The sequence below is a fragment of the Microtus oregoni genome, unplaced genomic scaffold, assembly GCF_018167655.1.
Source record: "Microtus oregoni isolate MIOR12 unplaced genomic scaffold, Mior012 000073F_001, whole genome shotgun sequence".
NCBI classification, from domain to species: Eukaryota; Metazoa; Chordata; class Mammalia; order Rodentia; family Cricetidae; genus Microtus; species Microtus oregoni.
In genome coordinates, this window is record NW_024543981.1 from 1,377,331 (window position 1) to 1,400,353 (window position 23,023).

At 35.6% G+C, this 23,023-nt stretch overlaps 1 protein-coding gene across 3 annotated transcripts in view; it reads right to left on the minus strand.

Moving 5' to 3' along the window:
- Positions 1 to 23,023, minus strand: part of LOC121441074 (leucine-rich repeat and calponin homology domain-containing protein 2) — a 91,896-nt gene that overhangs the window by 32,339 nt on the left and 36,534 nt on the right. For all 3 annotated transcript variants that reach the window (XM_041642213.1, XM_041642212.1, XM_041642211.1), the window contains exons 4-11: positions 19,562 to 19,667; positions 19,346 to 19,482; positions 11,117 to 11,250; positions 7,671 to 7,758; positions 7,259 to 7,370; positions 6,972 to 7,069; positions 6,816 to 6,874; positions 3,126 to 3,233 (exon numbers count right to left, since the gene is read on the minus strand). In XM_041642213.1, the coding sequence (XP_041498147.1) occupies positions 3,126 to 3,233; positions 6,816 to 6,874; positions 6,972 to 7,069; positions 7,259 to 7,370; positions 7,671 to 7,758; positions 11,117 to 11,250; positions 19,346 to 19,482; positions 19,562 to 19,667 (842 nt within the window). The remainder of the gene's footprint in view (positions 1 to 3,125; positions 3,234 to 6,815; positions 6,875 to 6,971; positions 7,070 to 7,258; positions 7,371 to 7,670; positions 7,759 to 11,116; positions 11,251 to 19,345; positions 19,483 to 19,561; positions 19,668 to 23,023) is intronic.

Here is a 23,023-nt window from a genome sequence, read left to right on the forward strand (position 1 = left end):
ATCAGTACATAAAAATACTTAACCTAAATAGTTCTTATATAATCTGGTAACAGGTAAAAAGATAAAAAAGAAGAAAATCAGATGGAGACAAAATTAGCTTTGTATATATCTTGAAAAATAAAAGAAGTTTTATGTAGAATATAAAAATTTCAGCTGAACTGATGACTTCCATTAAGTTAAAATTTGACAAGTTTCAAGAACTCAATTAGCAAACAATAGTGAAACACTGGGTCCTCTGTGTTAGAAAGCAAATCTAGGTCTCGCTTTGTACTAGTTATAAAGGTATTGCCAAAGCAAACCCCACAAAAGATGAACTACTTAGATAACCCTTAACCTAAACAATGAAGGATAATCTAAGAAACATAGATAGATAAAAATGAATATAATAATAGTAGAGATGAAAATAAGGAAAAACTGTATGGCAAGGTTGAGTTTAAAATTAAACTCCCAAACAGAAAATGGATATTATTGTAGAATCTTAAAAATATCACTATTCTCTTCTCATAGTGAAAAATAAATAAAACTTTACTAAGTAAAGGAAGCATAAACTCAAGCATTTTTAACTTCCAAGATCTGGTGGTAGTATGCATCATTAAGTCAAACCACACAGGTTAGGAACACTTAGGCTACATATAACCTTACTGCAACCAGTTTGAAAAAGGCATATTGGAGCACACCAATTGATTATCCAATATCAAATGATCAGCCCTGAAAACATACATACAAGTTATATAGACTGAGTAGGTTATGTATATGCATATGGGAATGTATGTGTGTAGCTACATATATACATATATAATACATATGTAAAACACATATACCTATGTATACATATAGACATATAACAATTTTTTAAAGGTTCATGAACTTGAAACAGAGTAAAGTAGAGAGTTATATGGGATAATATGGAGGGAGAAAGAGGAAGGCAAAAATTATGTAACACAATATAACCTCAAAAATTAAAAGTTATTATAAAATGGCATAGTAGAAATGAATTATAAGAAAATATTAAACTGTAAAAACCAAGGAAACATTTACATAAATAAGTGATATGAGAAAAAAAAGGAAACAGAATGGGAATTCATCAGATAAAGAAATGATAGACAGATAAGCGATTATTTGATAGTGTGACAATTTTAAGAGAAATTGTAGTACCTGTGTAAATATTAGATGGTTACTTATCATATTATCTATTTGCCAGTTTTTTTCATAAAAGCAGATCCTATACTCCTCATTTGATATGTTTGCTTATTTTGTCTTTTGGTTTCATTTATGAATTTATTTCATGCATGTCTCTGTTTATACACTTGCATGCCTCAGCTTTCGTGTGAAATTCAGAAGACAACCTGTGGAAGCTGGTTCTCTTCTTCTACCACATGGGTTCCAGGGATCAAACCGAAGCTGTCAGGCTTGTCTGCAAGCACCTTTATGCACTGAGTCATCTCACCAGCACTGTCTGCATTTTGTTTGTTTTGTGGTATTGGAAATGTAACCCTGACCCCATATAGGATGGGCAAGAGTTCCATTACTGAGTTATGCAGTCAGCACTCGCTTGTGAGTACTTTTCAGGGTTGTTTTTGTATTATGAGACACAGTTTTATATAGCCCAGACTGACTACCTTCTTGTGACCCTCAGCCTCCTAAGATCCGGGATTATGGGCATGCACCACCATATCCAGATACAACGCATTTTTTAAAGAATACATATGTGTATATGTGAGTGTATGCCACATATTTGTGGGTTATGTGGAAGCCAGAAAAGGGTGTTGGATCCCCTGGAGGTAGAATTACAGGAGCCACCCACCTTGGGTCCTGGAAAAAAAAAAAACCAGTCTTCTAGAAAAGCAAAATGTGGTCCTAACCCCTGAACCGTCCATCAATCCAGTTGCCAGATGCTAGGTTTTAATGATATTTTTAAAACAAATTCCAATATCAAATCTTCTCAAGACATAGTAACCATGTTAACCACAAATATTTATTTTGAATAAGTAAAATGAAATACTAATTACTCATGCCAAATATACCAAAATTATCCTACTAATTTTCTCATGAAAAAGAAACAAAAACTTCAGTCTATTTCAAAACTACAAATGCAAGATTCTCAGTAAATATTGATAGCAGTAAGAGTAGCACATGGTCCATTTCATCTACTAAAAATGGGCTTTGAGCTCAGTAGGCAAAGTGCCTGCTATATATTTAGATTTTCAGCACCTGTAAACAATCCAGGGATGGCTGCATGCATCTGTAAGTCCAACCTGGTGAGGGTGGTGGTTCCTCAAGACTCAACAATCAACGACTCTAGTCAATCAGTGAGTTCTAGGTTTAGTGGGAGACTGTGTCTCAAAATGCTATGTGGAAAGCAACTGAGGAAGATACCTGATGTGTCCCTCTAACCTCCATGGGTGCACACATGTCTGTGAACACATTTTTACACTACACACAAAAAATGTTTAAATGGACTTAACTAGATTCTATGTTCATGCTCATGCAATGCCTTGCTTGTTGACAAAGACATGCACTTGGAAAAAGCTGAACCAGAGAGGGGAAAAGTTGTTCACCCAAGAATTAACCAATTGTAAAGGGATACTAAAATTGTCAACCTGATTTAAGAACCAATTATATAATTCACATCAATTCTGGAGAAACTGCATATCCCAAATAATTTGTAATCTGATAAAAATCTAATAAACTTTACCAGTATACTACATACTCATAAAGAAGTACTTATACTGCAAATAATGCTACTGTGAGCTAAAAATGAATATAGTCGAGCAAATCAATTACTGTAATTTATCACAGACATAAAAATTGTAAGTACATTAACTAAGGCTAGCGTACAGTGCAAGAGCAGAAGCTTTGTCTAGAATGGATGAAGCCCAGAGTTTGATCACCAATACCATAAAATTAGATATAGCCAAATTGTGAACATTCTATTAGTTATATATTCAACCTCATATTTCTTTTCTAAGTATTTCCCACTGGCTTTCAGCAGTCAACCTCTTGGCTACATATATTTCTATATTTAAAGATCCCTATTCGTTACTTGCAGCTTCATTTCCTTAAGTTGATAATCTTTCACTGATAATAATATTTGCCTGTTCAAATCTTATTACTAAAAAGAATACCTGTTCTTCTGTTCTTGCTTCAATAACTGAGCAGCTATCTTCCTCAAATCAGTTACTTCTTTCAAATCATCATCGTCTTCCTCCTGAAGTAACTGTTCTTTGTCAAGTCTGAAACAGACACAGTGATTCCAAAAGTAAAGCGAACTATTCTTTGTCAACATCTAGATATGGAAACTATTGTTAGTTTTAATTCCATGTGAGCAAAAATTTTTAAGCCTTTATATTTAAAATACTAACGTAGAAAATAAGAAATAATTAGGAAAATACAACCTCATTCTCAACTCAATATAACAACAGCTAACAAGTGATATTGAAGTATAGATCATTTTTTTAAATATTTATTTATTATGTATACAATATTCTGTCTGTGTGCATGCCTACAGGCCAGAAGAGGGCACCAGATCTCATTGCAGATGGTTGTGAGCCACCATGTGGTTGCTGGGAATTGAACTCAGGACCTTTGGAAGAGCAGGCAATGCTCTTAACCACTGAGCCATCTCTCCAGCCCCAAGTATAGATCATTTTAAATTTTTTTGAAACATATAATGGTCACAAGTTAAAGATAAAGGTAGCTTTGGGTATATAAAGGACTGAAAAATTCCAGATAGCCAATTTTTAGAAATAAAGAAAAAACAATATCAAAAATTTTCATTTTGCAACACTGTTTCTAAAGATTACTTGTTTTGGTTTTTAAGATCTCTATATAAAACAAATAAAATAGTTTAAATAGGGGGAATGTTAAGCAGGTTCAAATGAGAGTTTAAAATTTTCCAGAAATTGCTATAATAAATCATTTTAACATTAAAAACTCAATTAAAAGTAAGTTATTCTTGAAATTGTAACTATTTGGTATTAAAAGCAGTTCATTCAATAACAAGAACCAAAATAACAATAATGGCAATAACAATATTGCATTCTCATTTGATGAAGTAAGAAATTAATAGAAAAATGGAATCTGAAGAGTACAGCAAAATGGTGGCACAGGCCTGTAATCTCAGCTACACTGGAGCCTAAGGCTAGACAACCACAAATTCAAGGCAGCTCCAGGCTACAAAATGAGTTCAAGGCTAACCTTGGCAATATGGCAAACCGTATCCAAAATACAAAGTAAAAAAGAGGGCTGTAGGTAAAAACAAGGCATTTTTATCACCACTTCTAAGGCTCTATTTGGGAGCAGGGGTGGAGGGTGGGGGGAAAAGGGCGGTTGAGGAGAATTTGAGGGAATGGGATGGTCGAGAGAAGGAAGGACAGATATGAGAGCAAGGAAAGAGATATCTTGATTGAGGGAGTCATTATGGAGTTAGCAAGAAACCTGGCTCTAGAAAAATGCCCAAGAACCCACAGGGATAAACCCAGCTGAGACACTAAGCAATAGAGGATAGGGTGTCTGAACTGACCTTACCCTGTAGTCAGACTGATGATTATCTTAAATATCACCATAGAACCTTCGTTCAACAACAGATGGGGAACAGAGGCAATGAACCACATCAGAGCACTGAACTGAACTCTCAAGATCCAGTTGAAGAGTGGAGGGAGTGAAAGTGTGAGCAAGGAATTCAAGACCATGAAGGGGTCATCCACTGAGACAGTTTGCTTGAGCTAACAGTAGATCACCAACTCCAACTGGACTGGGTGTGAACTTGCATGGGAACAACCAAACCCCTCTGAAGGGGGACAGCTGGGGCAGACTGAGGGGCCACTGTTAGTGACACTGGGATGTATCTCTACTTGCATATACAGGCTTCATGGGATCCTATTCTCATTGGATATAAACCTTGTTCAACTTAGACATAGTAGGGATGGCCTTGGACTTTCCACAGGGTGGGGTGCATGGCACTCCCTTAGTGTTGGAGGTGGAGGGTCTGTGGAGGAAGAGGGAGGAGACTGGGAGGAGCGGAGGGAGTGGGAATTTGGATTGGTATTTTTTAAGTAATAAAAAAGGAAAAAAAAAGAAATTAGAACTGAAAACAAAAACAAAAAAATAGAATATCATAGAAGATGCAGAGGAAAATAAGAGCCAAAATGTTGGGTGAAGGGCTGTGAAATGTCACTCTCTGGATCATTGGTTGTCAGCCGTCTTAATGCTGTGACATTTTAATACAGTTTATCATGTTGTTGTGACCCCTTCATTCATAAAATTATTTTTGTTGCTACTTCAAAATTATAATTTTGCTATTGTTATGTATCAAAATGTGACTAATTTTGGAGATAGAGATTTGTCCAAGGGGTCATGACACACAATTTGGGAACAACTTCTCTAGACAATGTAAAACTCCAAAAGTTACTTTGTAAAACACATTGTTAGCTTCATTTTTGCCAACACAAGACAGGACCTACTAACAATAAGTCAAGGAAAGGGGGAACTCATGGAGTTCTACCCATTTCTTCTAAAATATTGGGAGAGGGTGAACCACTGTGTTGAGGTGTGTATTCACTGCTGAGCCAGGAAACTCCAACAACTATTTTTAAACCAATGGTTGACACAGACAGGCCTGGTTAATCTCAGTGGGCCCCAAAACAAAATAAAACGACATGAACAACATGAAGGAAAGATCTGTGGGAAGTGGGGATAACAGGGATTGTAGTGAGAAGGGGGATGAGAATGACAACTATGCCTTGTTTACATTTGTGAAATTGTCTAAAAACTCATTAATTTAAAAAGTAGGACTTAGGCTATAGCTCAGTGATAGAGCACTTGTCTAGCATGGTGAAGGCTCTACAGTCAATCCTCCACATTAAAAAAAAAGACTACAAGTGAAAGCAATGTACTACCTCATTGGGTAGTAGAAGTATAAATTAAAAATTGCTTATAAATTACCAAATGAAGTTTCAAGTGTGTAGTTTAGAAAATATGCATTTAGCAGGCATAAAACCTTGAGTCAATCCCTAGCACTAAACATAATTATCAATAAAGTCACTTGAAGGAAGCACAATGTGCAGAGAAAACTAAGGGAACTGGGAGAAAGTTCAGTTCAGATGCTAATAGGCATTACCTATGTGCCTTTATATACATAATATAAAACCTTTTAGTAGGTAATATAAAATCACTGAATTGCACCTCCCATATGGATAGATATAGAGTCAATTTTGCCCAAAGCAGGACTTTAGCCAAGATTAAATGAGAAACTTGGAAAATCACACAGTGCTGGTCCTGATTAGTAAAGCTATAAAGAACCTAAAGGGATAACTGACTCCATCATTTTGTGAAATGAAATATAAATAAAAGATAAAAATCTCAATTACTGTAATAAAATATGGAAATATCTAGCTCACCATTTCCATAACCAGGCTACAAAATGCAAAGTATGTTAAATCAAGAGTCACAAAGCCCAACTTGCAGAGATTCAGAACTCTAAGTCTCAGCTTCCTTATTGATAAAATGATGCTGATGACATTTATATGAAAGGGTTGTTAAAGAACTTAAATGAAATAATATTCATGAAGACATAGTCCTCTTTGGTAACCAAATAATGCACACGATTAATATTCTACTGCAGAGGGGACCAAATGTCTATTAGAATTATGAATTTAATTAAGGAATTCGAAGTACTAGAAAGTTAACTATCTCCACATGACATGGGGGAAAACATGGCATATGAAACAAATTCTTTCAAGTGTTCTCAAGTAGGAATACATAATGACAGGTCCAAGAATTCATAAGAAACATTTTGAAAATTTTTGCATACTTACTTTTTTTCATTTCCCAGTTCTTCAATTTTCTGAGATTTTTCAGAGCACTTTTCTTTCCCCTTATAAAAAGCAAAGTTATCATTTTAAATTGCATGATATACTTCTGTATGATCAGCAAGAAGTGAATGTTATTAATCTTTGTTCAGTTTTGTTTACCTTTAGGAAAGAGACAAATGATCCAATATGTGTATCTCCTTGTTCAGGAACTGCTACATCTTCTGTGTTGGGATCAATAAAATCATATGCTTCCTGGTCTAGGTTCAGATTAATATTATGAAATATTATAAATGCTCTAATACTTTATACTCATGATAAAAGCTTAGCTGTGAATATAAAATATATCATAAAATACTGCACACTTTCAAAGTCTATTTTAATAAAAATCTCACTTTTAATATTCCATGCATACATGAAATAAAACTAGCAGATATCACATGAAGTACCTTTCTGTGAATCAGGCTTGCTTCCTATTAGATGACTGTCATTTCTTGACGTTTGCTCTCTGTTCGATTCTGAGACTTGAGAGTGAAGACTGATTGTATCATCATCTGATGGCTGAAAGGAACAAGCATACTGTATAAATGAGACATTCGAAACACATTTCGAATGTTTGTGCTACTTTAATTAAACAGGAATTACAAAACATCTGATTTCCATCTCTATATTTCCAACCAAAAATCGATGTTATGATGAATGTACTGCTTTTAAAAATTAATAGGCACTCCTTTCGAAATCAGAAAATATAACAAAAATTAAAGTTTCATGTATATTTAGAAGCCAACATTGTCAAGTGCCTCTTTTTCAACGCTCTAAGAAATAGCAGAGCAGCATGGATCAGCAAGAGAAGAGACTCACTTCCGTTGTAGACAATCGCTTCTCTCCATTATCACTTCCAATTCCAGAGTCAGGGCCATGATTTTTATTTGGATAAAAATCTTCCATACTACAGAAAGAGAAATTCTCAAAGCAGTTAGAATTTTCTCTTAAATCCACAATTCACACTTGAGTTAAAACACCCTAGGCTACACAAAATGCATACTTTTGATCTCCAAAATTCTTAAAGGAGGAAATAACATAAATTTTTCTACAATGTATTTCACTCATGACATTTAAGTAGTATTTTTTATTTTATGTCCTCCATAACTTAGTAGTTGGTAAGATTATTTCTCCCAAGAGACTGAAAACAGAAAGAGAGGAAAATGGACTGCCCTGCCAGAAAATCATTTTGATAAAGACATTTATTCAGTACTTTTGGCATTTTATAACGTCACACAATTTCTCTCTTGTTGACTGTTAAAATGTGTTAGTTTTATAAATAATGTGTATAATGTTGAATGTGTACAAGTGCCTCCATTTCAAAGCTCCATGAAGTGGGAAACCACCCAACAAGAGAAAAGATTCACTTCTGTTGTAGACAATTGCTTCTTTCCATTATCACTTCCAGGGTGAAGACTAACAAACACTAGTTTACTTCATAATTAAGAAAAGGGAACACACACATACACACTATCTGCAAAGTGCTGAATATAGAACTGTTTTGTGTGAGACTAGAGCTGTCCTTATAAATTTTTAACTTGCAAGTTATGCCACCCAGATAGCAAAGAATTTATTGCACACTGTGCAATAACTACCTAGTATGTAGCAAATACTGAGCTAAGTGTTTTAAAGACAACGTAAATTAAATTTTATGTAAAGTTCTAACAAAAATGGTTGGTGTTTTTCTATTTTATAGGCAGGCAAACAAGAGCAATTTACCTATATAGTTTGCAAATGTTAATGTAAATATGGTCCCTAGATTTCACATAAGCCTGAACAGTCCTTGATTTTAGCACTATGTTAAAATTCCTCAAGAGCTTCCTGGACCTGGGTCATTTTCCTCTTTCTTTTTTGTAAGACAGGTTGTCATCACCTTAACCATAGCTGCCTGAAACTTGCTATGATGTAGCCCAAGCTTACCTGAAAGTTTCCATCCTCCTGCTTCAACCTCCTTAGTTCTTGAGTTACAGGCATGTGCCTCCAGCACTTGACATTCTTCCTGACATTCTCCCTACCCCATCCCCACTGTTCATACAACTGGATTCTCTTAGTTTATTTAAAACTCCACTTCCCCATAATACTTGGTTGCAGGCCTGATGGCACAAGCCTGTACCTGAAAACATAGACAGGGAGGCTCCTCAGAGGTGTCAGACTGTACTGGTCTATATAACGAATTCCAGGCCAGACAGAACTCCACAGCGAGAATTTTTCTCAAAAATAGAAAAACAAAATGCTAAAAGTCTTCAACGTCCCAAATAGATATTCCTTAATCAAAGTCTTGGAATATGATGAGAAATATTTGTCTGTCAAAGTGTGTGTCATAATTTCAAATTTTAATACATGTTAAAATGTTCCAATAAACTAATTGTAAGTTAAAAAATATTTCAAATAAAAATTCATTTACCATGAATTTTGAACATCATGCTTTAGCAACACACAGTCCACTGTAGAGTATTATGTGTTTACCCTCAGCTCATTGTCACTGCCCATCATCACAAGGGTATACTCATACTATATATTGAAATCCCTGGAAATGATGAAAATTCAAAAATGAAGCATGGTTTCTGCTGATTGCATGTAGCTTAAGCACCATGAAAAATTAAAAAAAAATGGTAAAATGTACCATCATATGCCAGCCATCATGTGTGACTCTCTGTGTGTGTGTACATGAGCATACATCTGTGTGCGAGTGTGTGTGTGGGGGGGGTGTGAATGTTATGATCTAAATGTGTTGTAAACTTAATTCCCAATACAAATACATTGTCATGTGAAGTGTGGTAGGAATTTGGTTCAAAAAAAATTTAGTCTTTGAAGAGATTAACCTCTATTGTAGGAGTTAGTTTTGTCTGAGAAATAGAGTTGTTACGGCAGTAATCTGACATCCTGTTCACATCTCTTACTTTCTTTTTTTTTTAATCTGTCACCTTTTGACATGCTGTGGTGCAATAATCGGGCCCTCACTTAATGTACCCTGCCTATTTTGGACTTAATCAGTTTCCAAAACTATGAGCCATAAAAATTTTCATTATTTAAAATTATATGGTTTCAGGTATTCTTTATAGCAATACAAAGTGGACTGAACACTTATTTATATGGTTCCTTGTTCCACCTAGACTATGAGTTCAAATAGTTGCCAAAAAAAACATGTACTGCTTTCAACAAAATATGCCCTGAATCTAACAGTAGGCATTCAACAGCTATGTATAACAAAAATGATTGGAGAAAAAAATGAACACCATTACTAACCTCACTTTCAAAAAAAAATAAAACATACTAGTAGATATTACCCTAGATATTAATTCTAACTTTAATAGAATTTTAATGATATTCTGCTACTACTATCAAACAAAATATACCTTAGGAAATAAATACAATATGCAAATATTTTATGAAAGGAGAAGAAATAATTGTGAGAATGTCCTATTTGGGAACTTATGACTTCACTCTTAACAATATTACTACAATCACATCCAAAACAATGTAAAATTTATCATATAAATCAATGACAAACCTTTAAATATTTAGGTGGTCAGAGATTCCCTTTCTGTAGTCTTACCCCATTCCAAGTTTTTTTTTCATATTTCTGGATAAAATTATATTTTCAAAAGTCTTTCAGACCAATTTACATCTTGAAGTTATGAATTAAAAAGAATAACATATCTGCCATATCAAAATGTTATAGAGGACAGCACAATCAAAGAATATCAATGATATGTTACTTTTGCCCTGGAGATAGAGTTATAGTTTAATGGTGGAACACTGGTCTAATATACAACAGGCTCTGCATTCAACTCCCGGCACTGCAAAAAGAAAAAGAACATACACACACAAAGGGCTGAGGTTGTAGGTCAGTGATAGAGTGTTTGTTTAGATTGAATACTCAACATCAGAAAAAGAAAAGAACATTGAAAAAGAAAGAGATGCACCTCCAAAATATCTTCTGCTTGCATCAACTTCAGCTCAAAGTCAAATTCTACCTGCTAGTTACAAGTATTAAAGCAGTGATTAAGCTACCAGTTGTCACAGTAAGGAAATCAATACTTTTACCTTTACTGTCAAACATATACATTTTCTGTGCTAAAATAATGCTATCTGGGGAAAAATTTCACATTTAGTTCTGTATCCCAGAAGTTATTCAATAAGCAATGATGATCAGCCAAATACATTTTTTAAACACTAGTGTAATCAGACTAGATTCATTCTGCATACCCCAGAGAGTTCTAACAGAGGAAAAACATCAGGTGAAATAAGACTGTTTATGTTACCTGTCTGTGAGGGGCTGAGAAGGCATTCTTTTACTCAGTGATGGAAGATCCAGGGAATCTGGTTTCTTATCCATTCTACAACATGCTTGTATATTCAAGTACTTAAATATATGTACTTTACCCTTTAAGCATATCTGTAACCAAAAAATGAAGTAGATTTAGTAATAACTCCAAATAGAAATATTTATTTATTTGTGTGTATGAGTGTTTTGCTTGTATGTATGTGCACCTCGTGCTTGCCATATGGCAGAGGCCAGAAAAAGATATGTGATTCCCTAGAATCGAAGTTCCAGGTGATTATAAACCACAATGTGAGTGCTGGGAAACAAACTCAGATCCCCTTCAAGAATAGAGAGTGCACTTAACTGCTGAGCCATCTCTCTGCTTTTTAATTGCAAATATAAAAGAACACTGTCAAGTTATTTGTATGTTGAAATGATCTCAAAGTAGGCTGAGATATCACAACCTTGGTAGTTTGTATATTTTACTGAATTATATGTGTGGTGAAAGGAAGGAAAATGTGACAATAATGATAACAAATAAAAATCTTTTATCATTTATGGTTGTGAGCCAAGGCTTTAACAGCTGAGCCATCTCTCCATTCAGTCACAAGTGGAAGAAGATGCAGAGATGCAGATGCAGAGTGGTTAGTTGTGGGAACTCACTGACTCCAGACAGACAACCAGGAAACCTACATAAAACCAATCTAGTCCCCCTGAAAGCTGGTGGTATAGGCAGTTTGTGGGGCCTCTGGCAGCAGAATCAGTAGCAATCCCTAATGAATGATCTGACTTTTTGGAACGCACTTCCTATGAAGAGAAACCTTGCTCAGTCTAGACTTGAGAGGGAGGGCCTTTGGTCCTGCCTCAATGTGGCGATACAACAGAATTCATTTACTCCCTTACCCTCTCTGAGGAACAGATGGTGGAGGAGGAGGGAAAATGGGGGAGTGGGGGAAGGAGGGGGAATTGGAATTAGTATGTAAAAATTAAGAAAATTTGATGTGGGAGTGTCATATATCAATCTGTTGATTTCATTGGTTAAGCAATAAAGAAACTGCTTGGCCCTGATAGGTTAAAACATAGGTGGGAGGAGTAAACAGAACAGAATGCTGGGAGAAAGAAGCTGAGTCAAGGAGTCGCCATGATTCTCCTACCGGACACAGACGCAGGTTAAGATCTTCCCTGGTAAGACACATCGCGGTGTTACAGGGATATTAGAAATGGGTTAGATCGATATGTAAGAGCTAGCCAATAAGAGGCTGGAACTAATGGACCAAGCAGTGTTTAAATGAATACAGTTTCCGTGTAATTATTTCGGGGCATAAGCCAGCCAGGCGGCCGGGGTGCCGGGGACGCAGCCTCGCCGCTCATATTACAACAAAAATCTATGATCATTTTATCAGAAAATATTCTGTATATGTTTTATTTTTCTTTGTTAAGAATAAGGGTATTTTCTTTTTTTTAACTGAAGATGGATTTTTTTGCACAATATCTTCTGATTACGCTTTCCCCTCTGCTAACTCTCCCAGATTCTCCTCACTTCCACACCCACCCAAATTACACCCTATCTATCTATCTATCTATCTATCTATCTATCTATCTATCTATCTATCTATCTATTTATCTATCTAATCATTATTATTAATTATTTATTATAAGACAAAATAAAATAATAACAAACCTAAATAGAACAAAAGAAATAAGCAAAAAAGAGCCAAAGAAAATACTCAAAAACACATACAGACACTGAGATACACACATTCATTCACACACACAGAAAAGCCATAAAAACAAAATTGGACAGCATTATATATTAACAAAAGATCTGTAAGATAATAAATAGGGCCCAGGCAAAGCATCATGAACAAAACAAGCCCCCCTCCCACAGTGATCTTCAAAAATAGCATTAAGTTCATTTTGTTTCTGGTCATCCACTGTTGGGCATGTGGCCTGTCCTTAAGTCTGGTTGGTATACTCAGGGAGAAAACTAATTCACCCTTTACTAGCAGCTGTAAATTGGAGATATTATTTGGGTTAGGGATGAGGGCTTGTATCCACTTCCCCTCTCAGTGCTGGGACCCCATCTGGCTTAGAACTGTGCAATCCCTCTGTATATTTCTCTTTAAATAAACCATTTATTTTTTGACTGTTTGATCAATAAATTTATTCCAAACATTAATCCAATATTCTTTGCTTTTACAGCTAATAATTCTTTTCTTGTTCTATATAACCCAACCCCTTTGATGTGTTTTTTTTTCTTTCTTTTTTTTTGAAAAAATTTCCGCCTCCTCCCCACCTCGCACTTCCCTTCCCCTCTCCCCACTTCTCTCCCCATCCCTCTCCAGTCCCAAGAGCAGTCAGGGTTCTCTGCCCTGTGGGAAGTCCAAGGTCCTCCCCTCTCCATCTAGGTCCAGGAAGGTGAGCATCCAAACAGGCTAGGCTCCCACAAAGGCAGTGCATGCAGTAGGATCAAAACCCAGTGCCATTGTCTTTGGCTTCTCATCAGCCCTCATTGTCTGCCATGTTCAGAGAGTTCGGTTTTATCCCATACTTTTTCAGTCCCAGTCACGCTGGCCTTGTTGAGCTCACAATAGATCAGCCCCACTGTCTCAGTGGATGGGTGCATCAATCGCGGTCCTGGCATTCTTGCTCATGTTCTCTCTCCTTCTGCTCCTCTTTTGGGCCTTGGGAGCTCAGTCGCACAGACATTCCTCATCCCCCTATAAACCATTTAATTTTTAAAGGATTTCTTTATTTTTGCTTTATGTATATGTGTGTTTGCCTGTGTGCATGTAAATGTCCCACATGTGTGCCTGATGACCATAGAATCCAGAAGAGACTTTGGGAGATGCTACAACTAGAGTCAGTATTCACATACTGGAAACTGAAATTTTTTCTGAGTCCTCTGGAAGAGCAGAAACTACCCTTAACTGGTGAGCCATCAGATCTCTAGCCCCTATTTTTTATAGTTCACTCACATTTTCTTATTAAAAGTAAAATGTACAAACTTCTGAATACTATAAAATATTGATAATCCTTCACAAATATGTCATAATTGATACCTACATTAGAAAACAAATACACCATTCAGTGGATTAATGAGAAAAGAAAAAATAATATATGTAATTTCACCAAGACCAGAAAAAAATGATGTAAAATGTGAATAAAAAACTAAAATAAAACCATAACAATCACAAGCCAGCAAGAATGAAGTTCAACCAGGAAAACACCCTGAAAAAAATATTTCTACTGGTCATAGAGAAAACCAATGTTAAGAGGTAAACACCACACAAAAGAAGGGATGCTGGCTGAAGAGATGATTTGCTGAGTAAAGCACTTGCCACAAAAACATGAGGGCCTAAGTCTGAATCCCTAAAATCCACATAAAAAGCCAAATAGAGTAGCACAAGTCTCTAATCCCAACACTCATACAGCATGGTAGAATATGGAGACAAGAAAATCCCTTAAACCTGGCAAGGAGCTAGCCTAGTATATGCAGAGACAGAAAAATCCCTTAAACCTGGCAAGGAGCTAGCCTAGTATATGCAGAGACAGAAGAAGTGAGCCTTTTACAAACAAGGTGGAAGGACTAACTCGTGAGATTGTCCTCTGAGCTCCACACATGTACTGTGGTATGAGCACAGCCCCACACATGCATGCACAAATGGCTGCACACACAATACACACACATAAAAAACACACAGAGAGAATTCTTAAAATGAGATAAAGCACTATTAAAAAGTAGTCATGTCAAAAACAAAAAAGCAAGGATGGCCAAAACAATGAAAACAGTGCTGGCAATCACCATCCCCGATTTCAAATTACAGCATAGAGTTATAATAATAAAATAGCATTGTACTTGCATAGAAACAGACATGTTGATCAACAAAAGACCCACGTATAAATCTACACTCCTACAACTAACAGATGTTTTACAAAGAAGACAACACACACACACACACACACACACACACACACACACACACACACTAGAGAAAAGACCTACCCTTCCATTCCTTACCCCCATTTAACCTTTATTCTACGATTCTTCTTTGCTCTTTCATCCCGCCCATCTTCTATCCCCGTCCCTTTAAAATATCTTCCTATGGTCACTTACTAGTTTCCTGACTTTTTTGGGAACTACAATTAGAACATGCACATTAAAAATGCAATGCTAGCATTCACATGTGAGTGAAAATGCATGGCATTTCTTTTTCTGCATCTGGACTACCTCAGCAAGGATAATTATTTCCAGCTCCAACAATTTTTATGAGAATATAGGTGAATTTTCATTATGTATATATATCACACTTGAATTGTCCATTCATTGCTTGATGGACATTTAGACCGCTTTCCTTTCCTGACTAAAGCAATGGTGAACATGGGTCACCAAGTATCCATAGTAGGATGCAAAGTCCTTTGGGAATATGTTCAGGAGTGGTATAGCTGAGTCATATAGCAGATCTATATTTAGCTTTTGTGAGGAAGCACCACACCAATTTTCATAGTGGTTGCATCATTGTGTACTCGCACTACAGTGGATGTATGTTTTCCTTTGTCCACATCCTTACCGGCATTCGTGGTCATTTGTTGTTGAGGCTTTGTTTTCTTTTGTTTTACTTTAGTCATTCTGACTTCAATAAGATAAAATCTCAAGTAGTTTTAATTTTCCATTTCCGTGATAGTTGAGGATGTTGAACTTTCTTAAATTATTTGTCAGCTATATGTATTTCTTCTTTTGAAAATTCTGTGTTTACTTTCATGCCTCAATTTCATTTGGCTGTTTTCATGAAGTTCGGTTCCTTTTAAAGTTTGGTTTTTAAGAGGATGGTCTTCTCATAGAGGTAAGGCTTGGAAAGATTTTCTTCCCATTCTGTATGACAGCTCTCTACTCAAGTGATGGGTGCCCTTTCCCACACAGAAAAAAATTTCATTTCATGAGGTCCCATATATTATCAGTTTTAGTGTCATGCATTATTGGAGTCCCATTCCTAAAGACCTTTATGGTGACAAATGTGCCCAAGGATGTTCCTTACCTTTTCCCCTATGCACTTCAGGGTATAAGGTCCGACGTTGAAATCATTGGTCCATTTGTAGTTAAATTTTGTGCAAGATAAGAGATGAGAATCTATTTTTTTTTCTTTTATGTGTTGCTATCTAGTTTGACTAACATTATTTGTTGAATTCCCCATCAATTCATTTAACCTTATTTCCCTGTCTTTTCAAAACACAGTACATATAGCAATTAAAGAGCATAGATTCTGGAGTCAGGCACCTCAACCCCCCACCAAAAAAGAAAACAATGCACAGAATTAAACGACTTATTCAAGAAAATCCTTGAGACAGTTCCATATAACTGAAGCTGGCCTCAAACTCCCTATGTTTGAACTGCTGATCCTCCTGCCTCACCCCATCAGGTGCTGGGATGACCACGACACTCACTATTTTTTTTTCAGGCTGTCACTGTTTTTTTGGTAGAAATATATAAAGAATATCTGGCTTCATACAGATACATCATTAGAAAAGAATGTAAGATTTTAACAAGTTCCTCAGATTCTTGTGAATAAACTTTTTTTTTATATTACATGGACTATGGAGTATATTTAAGAGTGTGGGGGGTTAATTAAAGTTACACAAATAGGGGAGACAATGGTCACCCCCAAAGTCTTGACTATTTAACAAAAATCCGGTGCCAGGCATGGTAAACTTCCTTTTAAATTTCTGATTAGGGCTATCAAAAGGACCCCCCAAACAATATATACTATAGTTAGTGCTCTTAGTGCCTTACAGAAAAAGAAAGTAAGATTCAATTGCTGAAGACAGAACATACTTTATACACAGGATTTGAAGGAATACATCTAGAACTGAACTGGAAGCCTCCTCAGTGACCTCTAGCAATTGTAGTTTCAGAAGGAATCATACATGCAAGCTACCAACAGATCAGAACAAACAATAGCCCTATACAGTTGTAACACTATGAACAATAACATTGAACAGTATGGCAGAATACTCTTAAAAGTGCAATAATGGCACTAATATCTTTGGAGTAATCAGCAGTCACTTCACATGGCTTAAGACTCACTCAATAGCAGGGAATCCTTGCTTGGCACTGTAAACTTAGCCAATTGCCCATGACTGAGGAGCCCATGGAAGGTAGAGGAGAAGTTACCTAAATCAGTATAATGTCTACTGCATTACAAATCAACATTTGTCCTTATACCCACAAATAAATGTAGCTCCCACCCTCATTAGAGAGCTTCCTTTTGCAGTTGATAGAGATCATTTAGAAAAAAAGCCACAACTGCAAGGAATCCTGTGAAAGAGAGGAGAATATTATAAAAGCCGGAGGTGATGGAGGACACCAAGGAAAGAAGGCTTTCTAAACACGACAGGACCAGTACACATATGAACTCACAGAGAATATGGCGGCATGCACAGGCCCTGCACATGTCTAAGCCAGATGTCTTAGCATTGAGAGGGAAGTGGACACAAGCCCTGATCAATAACCCAGAAGTTGTCCTTTGCTTACATATTATGGTTTCTGATTTTGTGTTTATAGGATATTTCTGTATGTGTATGCAAGTCTCTACATATATGTGTGTTTCTTGTGCTTTTTCTTTGACTCTTTTCCGTTTGCTTGCTTGTTTGGACCTGTTCATGTTTGTTTATTTTTATTTTAACATTTCATTATTTCTTTAGATGCCTGTTTGTTTTTTAATAATGAAGAGCAAGAAAGGATGTGGATTTGAGTGTGTGAAGGGGTGGGGAGGATTTGGGAGTTGAGGGCAAAAGAACCACTAGAATATATTGTATAAAAATAGTTACAATAAAAAAGAAGGAAAAAAGAAAGCCACAACTAGTCAAAATGCAGAGATCATCTGAACATTGGATGTCTAGCCCTAACAGACACATGTGCAGCATAGATGGTATGTTTAAGGCTCAGAAACATCACAGAAGAAGGTAATAAGAGGTTGTAAGTGACAGATGACCCAGACAGCTGCTGGAAGAAAGTTTCTTCTGATAAAAAGCAAGGAAAAAGGAAGACATGATAGGGAGTAAGTGGATCATGGAGGATGAAGAGGAAGAGTGGAGGGTGAATGTGAATATAACCAAGACACATTATATAAAATTCTCTAAATCTCAATAAATATATAAAAGTAAAATATTTATTCCCTTTGTAATGAATGTAATATATCATTGTTGAAAGAAAAAAGGCACTTCTTCACATGCCAGGGACCAAAGCTTGGAGTTAGTACAATTTTCAAAATCCTGCTGTTTGCATTTCATGATTCTCTGTGATCTGTTGAATTTATATCTTGGATTATTCTTTATTGTTTCAGTGGAAGATTCCTTGGGGCTTTATTACTCATTATATTAAAATACAAAATTAATGTTTTCCACTTGTATCTTTTTATATGTTATAATTCTATCTCAGCAGCAAAAATATACTGGAGAGGATATGTAGCTAGTCTTCTTTATGTGAACTATCTTTCCTCAGGCAAAGCACTCTTGGTCCTGCAGACAGGCCATCTTAATGCATGAAATTTTCCTAGAGGAACTCTAATTCCAACCCACATCTCAATACCCATTATACCAATAGTTCAATAAGTACCAAGCAAATGTATACCTGAGAGAGTTCAGAATCTTTCTTTTTAAAATAACACAGTCAGAATTGTAAATACACACAGAGAAAGGGAGATTCTAGGTTTTCCAAATGCTTGTCTATAACTTACACTGAAACTATTATCAAAATAAAATAAAAAAGTTTCTAGCAGGCCATGGTGCCACAGTTTTCCAAGTTCATTATTTGATAGGTAGAGACAGGAGTAGGATCAAAATTCATAGCCATCTTGTTGGGCAGTGGTAACACACAGATTTAATCCCAGTATTTGGGAGGCAGAGGCAGGTGGATCTCTGAGTTGTAGGACAGTCCTATCTACAGAATGAGTTCAAGAATATCCAGAACAACGCAGAGAAACCCTGTCTCAAAAAATAAAAAATAAAATAAAATTCATATCCATCCACCACAAAGAAAGTTTGAGACCAGCATAAAAATATGAGACCATCGTAAAACAAAACAAAAACATCAAATGTCAGTTCATAGAAAAAGTCTAGATACTCCTATGTAAAAGATAAAATTGACTCATAAGATACTGTATTTAAATTTAATAAAAATAAAATCATGATAAAACTGAAAAGAAAGAAACATCATATTCTTATTACAAACCTGTGCTGGCGGTACTTGCAATGGATTGTTATCCAAAATTATTACTTGTAAATGGTGTAGCTTCCTATAGCAAACAGGAATTTCAGTCACTTTATTACAGGAGAAATCCAACTTCACTAAGGGAAGATCTCCTAATTCTGTTCAAAAATGAGACTAAAGTTAAAGATTGTATGGTTACTCTTTTACTCAAGTAAGTAGAAATAGTGAATATCTTACCATCTGGCAAAACATGGAGATTATTTCTTCTTATATTTAGCTCTTTAAGTGAATGTAATTTTCCCATTTGTTGGGGAAGGACCTGAATTTCATTGCAGCTAATATCCTAATGAAAACAAGAAAGTGAAACAATATCAAATTAAGAAATACAAATATACTTTCAATTTTAAAATTTAAGAATATGGATAAATTGTTAGCAAAGTTAATTATAATGTTTTTTTCTGGCAGATTTTTATTTGAATTATATCATAGGCCAATATACCACAGTCAATAAATAATTCCATGAAAAAAATTGATATTAGATTTAGTAAGTACATGAGCAAAACTCTCAACAAAAGAACAACTTTGTCCATTGGAATTAAAAGGAGCCAAATGTTCAAGCATAGATAAAACACTGTAGATAACAACAGCCAACTTAATCTACCATCTACCATAGATCATTTCACATTATTTAGGAGAATAAAACCTAAAGAAAATCAGGAACATCAAGATGTGAATTAGAGAACCAGGATCCATATTCATGGTAAGTTTAAATAAATTACTCTCTACAAAAGAGTAAGAATATAAAACAGTTACAAGCACATATGCATGTAGTCCGAATTCCACTCAAAGATATCTAAAGGAATAAGAATCTGAAGTCTCTCAAGGTTATAAAAAAATATAACCCTGATTTAAAGGCCACTTGTCTAAAGACCTTTTGGTAAAGAGATCATATAGAAAACTACTACTACAGAAACTTTTTAAAATATAGATAAAATCACATGCATATATAAAATGAGTTAAAATGGAGTCACCCAATAATAGGTCAAAAACGCTATTAGATGTAATACATTATTAAATAAAATGTCTAGTGCAAGGAATGGGCCATGTCTTTGAGAATTTTTGAACAATGAGGGCCTAAAGACCCACAAATGTTAACAGCTATTGCTGTTAACTACCCTCAAACACTGACAGTAAGACCTTTTACTGAAGATGGCACCTACTTGAGACACAGGACAAGGAGGAATCAAGCTGGTACTCCCCTGGAAGCTTCCTTCCTACTGGCTAGCTTTCATAGTTCTAAAAGGTACTATGCTTGCTACCAGAAGAGAAAAGTAGGCATAAATAGTATCCAGCTACAAACCCTGTGGACTACCATAATAACTGGCCTGCCGTTGTGCAATAGTGGCACGAACACCATCGGAATAAACTATGAATTTATGGTAGAATTTAATGTTTCCTCCATAAGATGAAACTCATACCTGGCACTATTATCAGACCAGTAACTTGTGGCTAGGCAGGCCATAGCCCCTAGGAGAAAAGCCAACTACTAGTATTCTGCTAGATGGACACAGCATTAAATTGATTTCTTATAATTTATTATTATAAACATAGATTAGTACATCTTTTAACCCTCATCAGAGAAGCTTCTGTTGACAGTGGAGTAAAAACCAAAATCCCTATAACTATCAAGGGTTTAGAGAATATGTAGTTGTGTAATGATTAGTACTAAAGGGAACATGTATACTACACCCTCTCCTTCCAAGGCTGAGAGAACATTGTGGAAGATGGTATAGGATAATTAAGGATGACCACAAGAAAACAGTGTTTTCCAATATAGAAGGGAAGTTGCACATATGAATCCACAGCAAATGTGGCACTGTCCACTAGACCTGTGTAAACTCAAGCAAGATAAATGACTGCATGGAGAGGAGAAATGAACAGGAAGTCCCACCCTTAGTTAAGGTGTGATTGAAAATGATGCTAGTTTACTTTAATTGTATCCTCGAGAACATATGAGTGTAGGTGCTGATTTATTTAAGTGGCACTGAGAGATTTTAACTTCTAAAGATAATTGAACTGTTCAAAATATCCCTGGATTACATGATGTCCAAAAGTAGCTTTCTGCAGAGAACTATGAACTGTGAAAGAAATTAAGCCATTGTAGTCAATTTTTAAAAGACTTTTAATAAACCAGGCAATGGAGGTGCACGCTTTTAAAAACCAGAACTTAGGAGGCAGAAGCAGACAAATCTCTGTGCATTTGAGCTCAGCCTGGTCTACAAGAGCTTGTTCCGTAATAGGCTCCAAAGATAGAAAGAAAAACATGTCTCAAAAAGCAATATAATAAAACCACTTAAAGAAATTCTAACAATAGGAAAATATCAAAAAGAACTGCTTCAACTTTAATGAGTGAAAGTGTACTATGAAAGACCTGTTCGACAAGAACATGGTCTTAGAAGAAAAAAACTGAAGAAAATACTATAAAATGAAAACATCTCCCATGCTCTTGGATAGGTAGAATCAAGAGAATAAAAATGGCAATCTTATCAAAAGCAATCTATAGATTCAATGCAATCCCCATCAAAATCCCAACACAATACTTCATGGACCTTGAAAGAAAAATAATCATCTTCATGTGGAAAAATAAAAAACCAAGGATAGCCAAAACTATCCTGTACGATAAAGAAACATCCAGAGGGATCACAATACCTGATATCAAGCTCCATTATCGAACTAAATTAATGAAAACAGCTTGGTATTAGCATAAAAACAAATAGGTTGACATATGGAATCAAATCAAAGATCCAGATATAAATCCACAAACCTATGAACACCTGATTTTGACAAAGAAGCTAAAATTATACAGTGGAAAAAAGAAAGCATCTTCAACAAATGGTGCTGGTGTAACTGGATGTCAGCATGTAGAAAAATGAAAATAGATCCATATCTATTGTCATGCAAAAAAACTCAAGTCCAAATGAATTAAAGACCTCAATAAAAATTCAACCACACTGAACCTGATAGAAGAGAAAGTGGAAGGTTTTCTTCAATGCATGAGCATAGGAGACCACTTCCTAAATATAACACCAGTAGCATCGACACTGAGAGAAACAACAAATAAATGGGATCTCCTGAAACTGATAAGCTTCTATAAAGCAAAGGACACAGTCAATAAGACAAAAAGGCAGCTTATTGAATGGGAAAAGATCTTCACCAATCCCACATCAGACAAAGGACTGATCTCTAAAATATATGAAGAGCTCAAGAAATTAGACATTAAAATAATAAATAACCCAATTAAAAAATCAGGTATAGAACAAAACAGAGAATTCTCAACAGAAGAAGTTCAAATGACCAAAAAGATACTTAAGGAAATGTTCAACATTCTTAGCCATCAGGGGAATGCAAATCAAAAGAACTCTGAGATAACATCTTACACCTGTCAGAATAGCTAAAATCAATGATATCAATGATACCTTAAGCTGGAGAGGATGAGGAGTAAGGGGATCACTCATCGATTGCTGGTGAGAATGCAAACTTGTACAACCACTTTGGAAATCAGTATAGTGGTTTCTCAGAAAATTGGGAATCAATCTACCCCAAGATCCAGCAATACCACTTTTGCACATATATCCAAAAGATAATCATACTACAAAGGCATTTGTTCAACTAAGTTCATAGCAGCATTATTTGTAATAG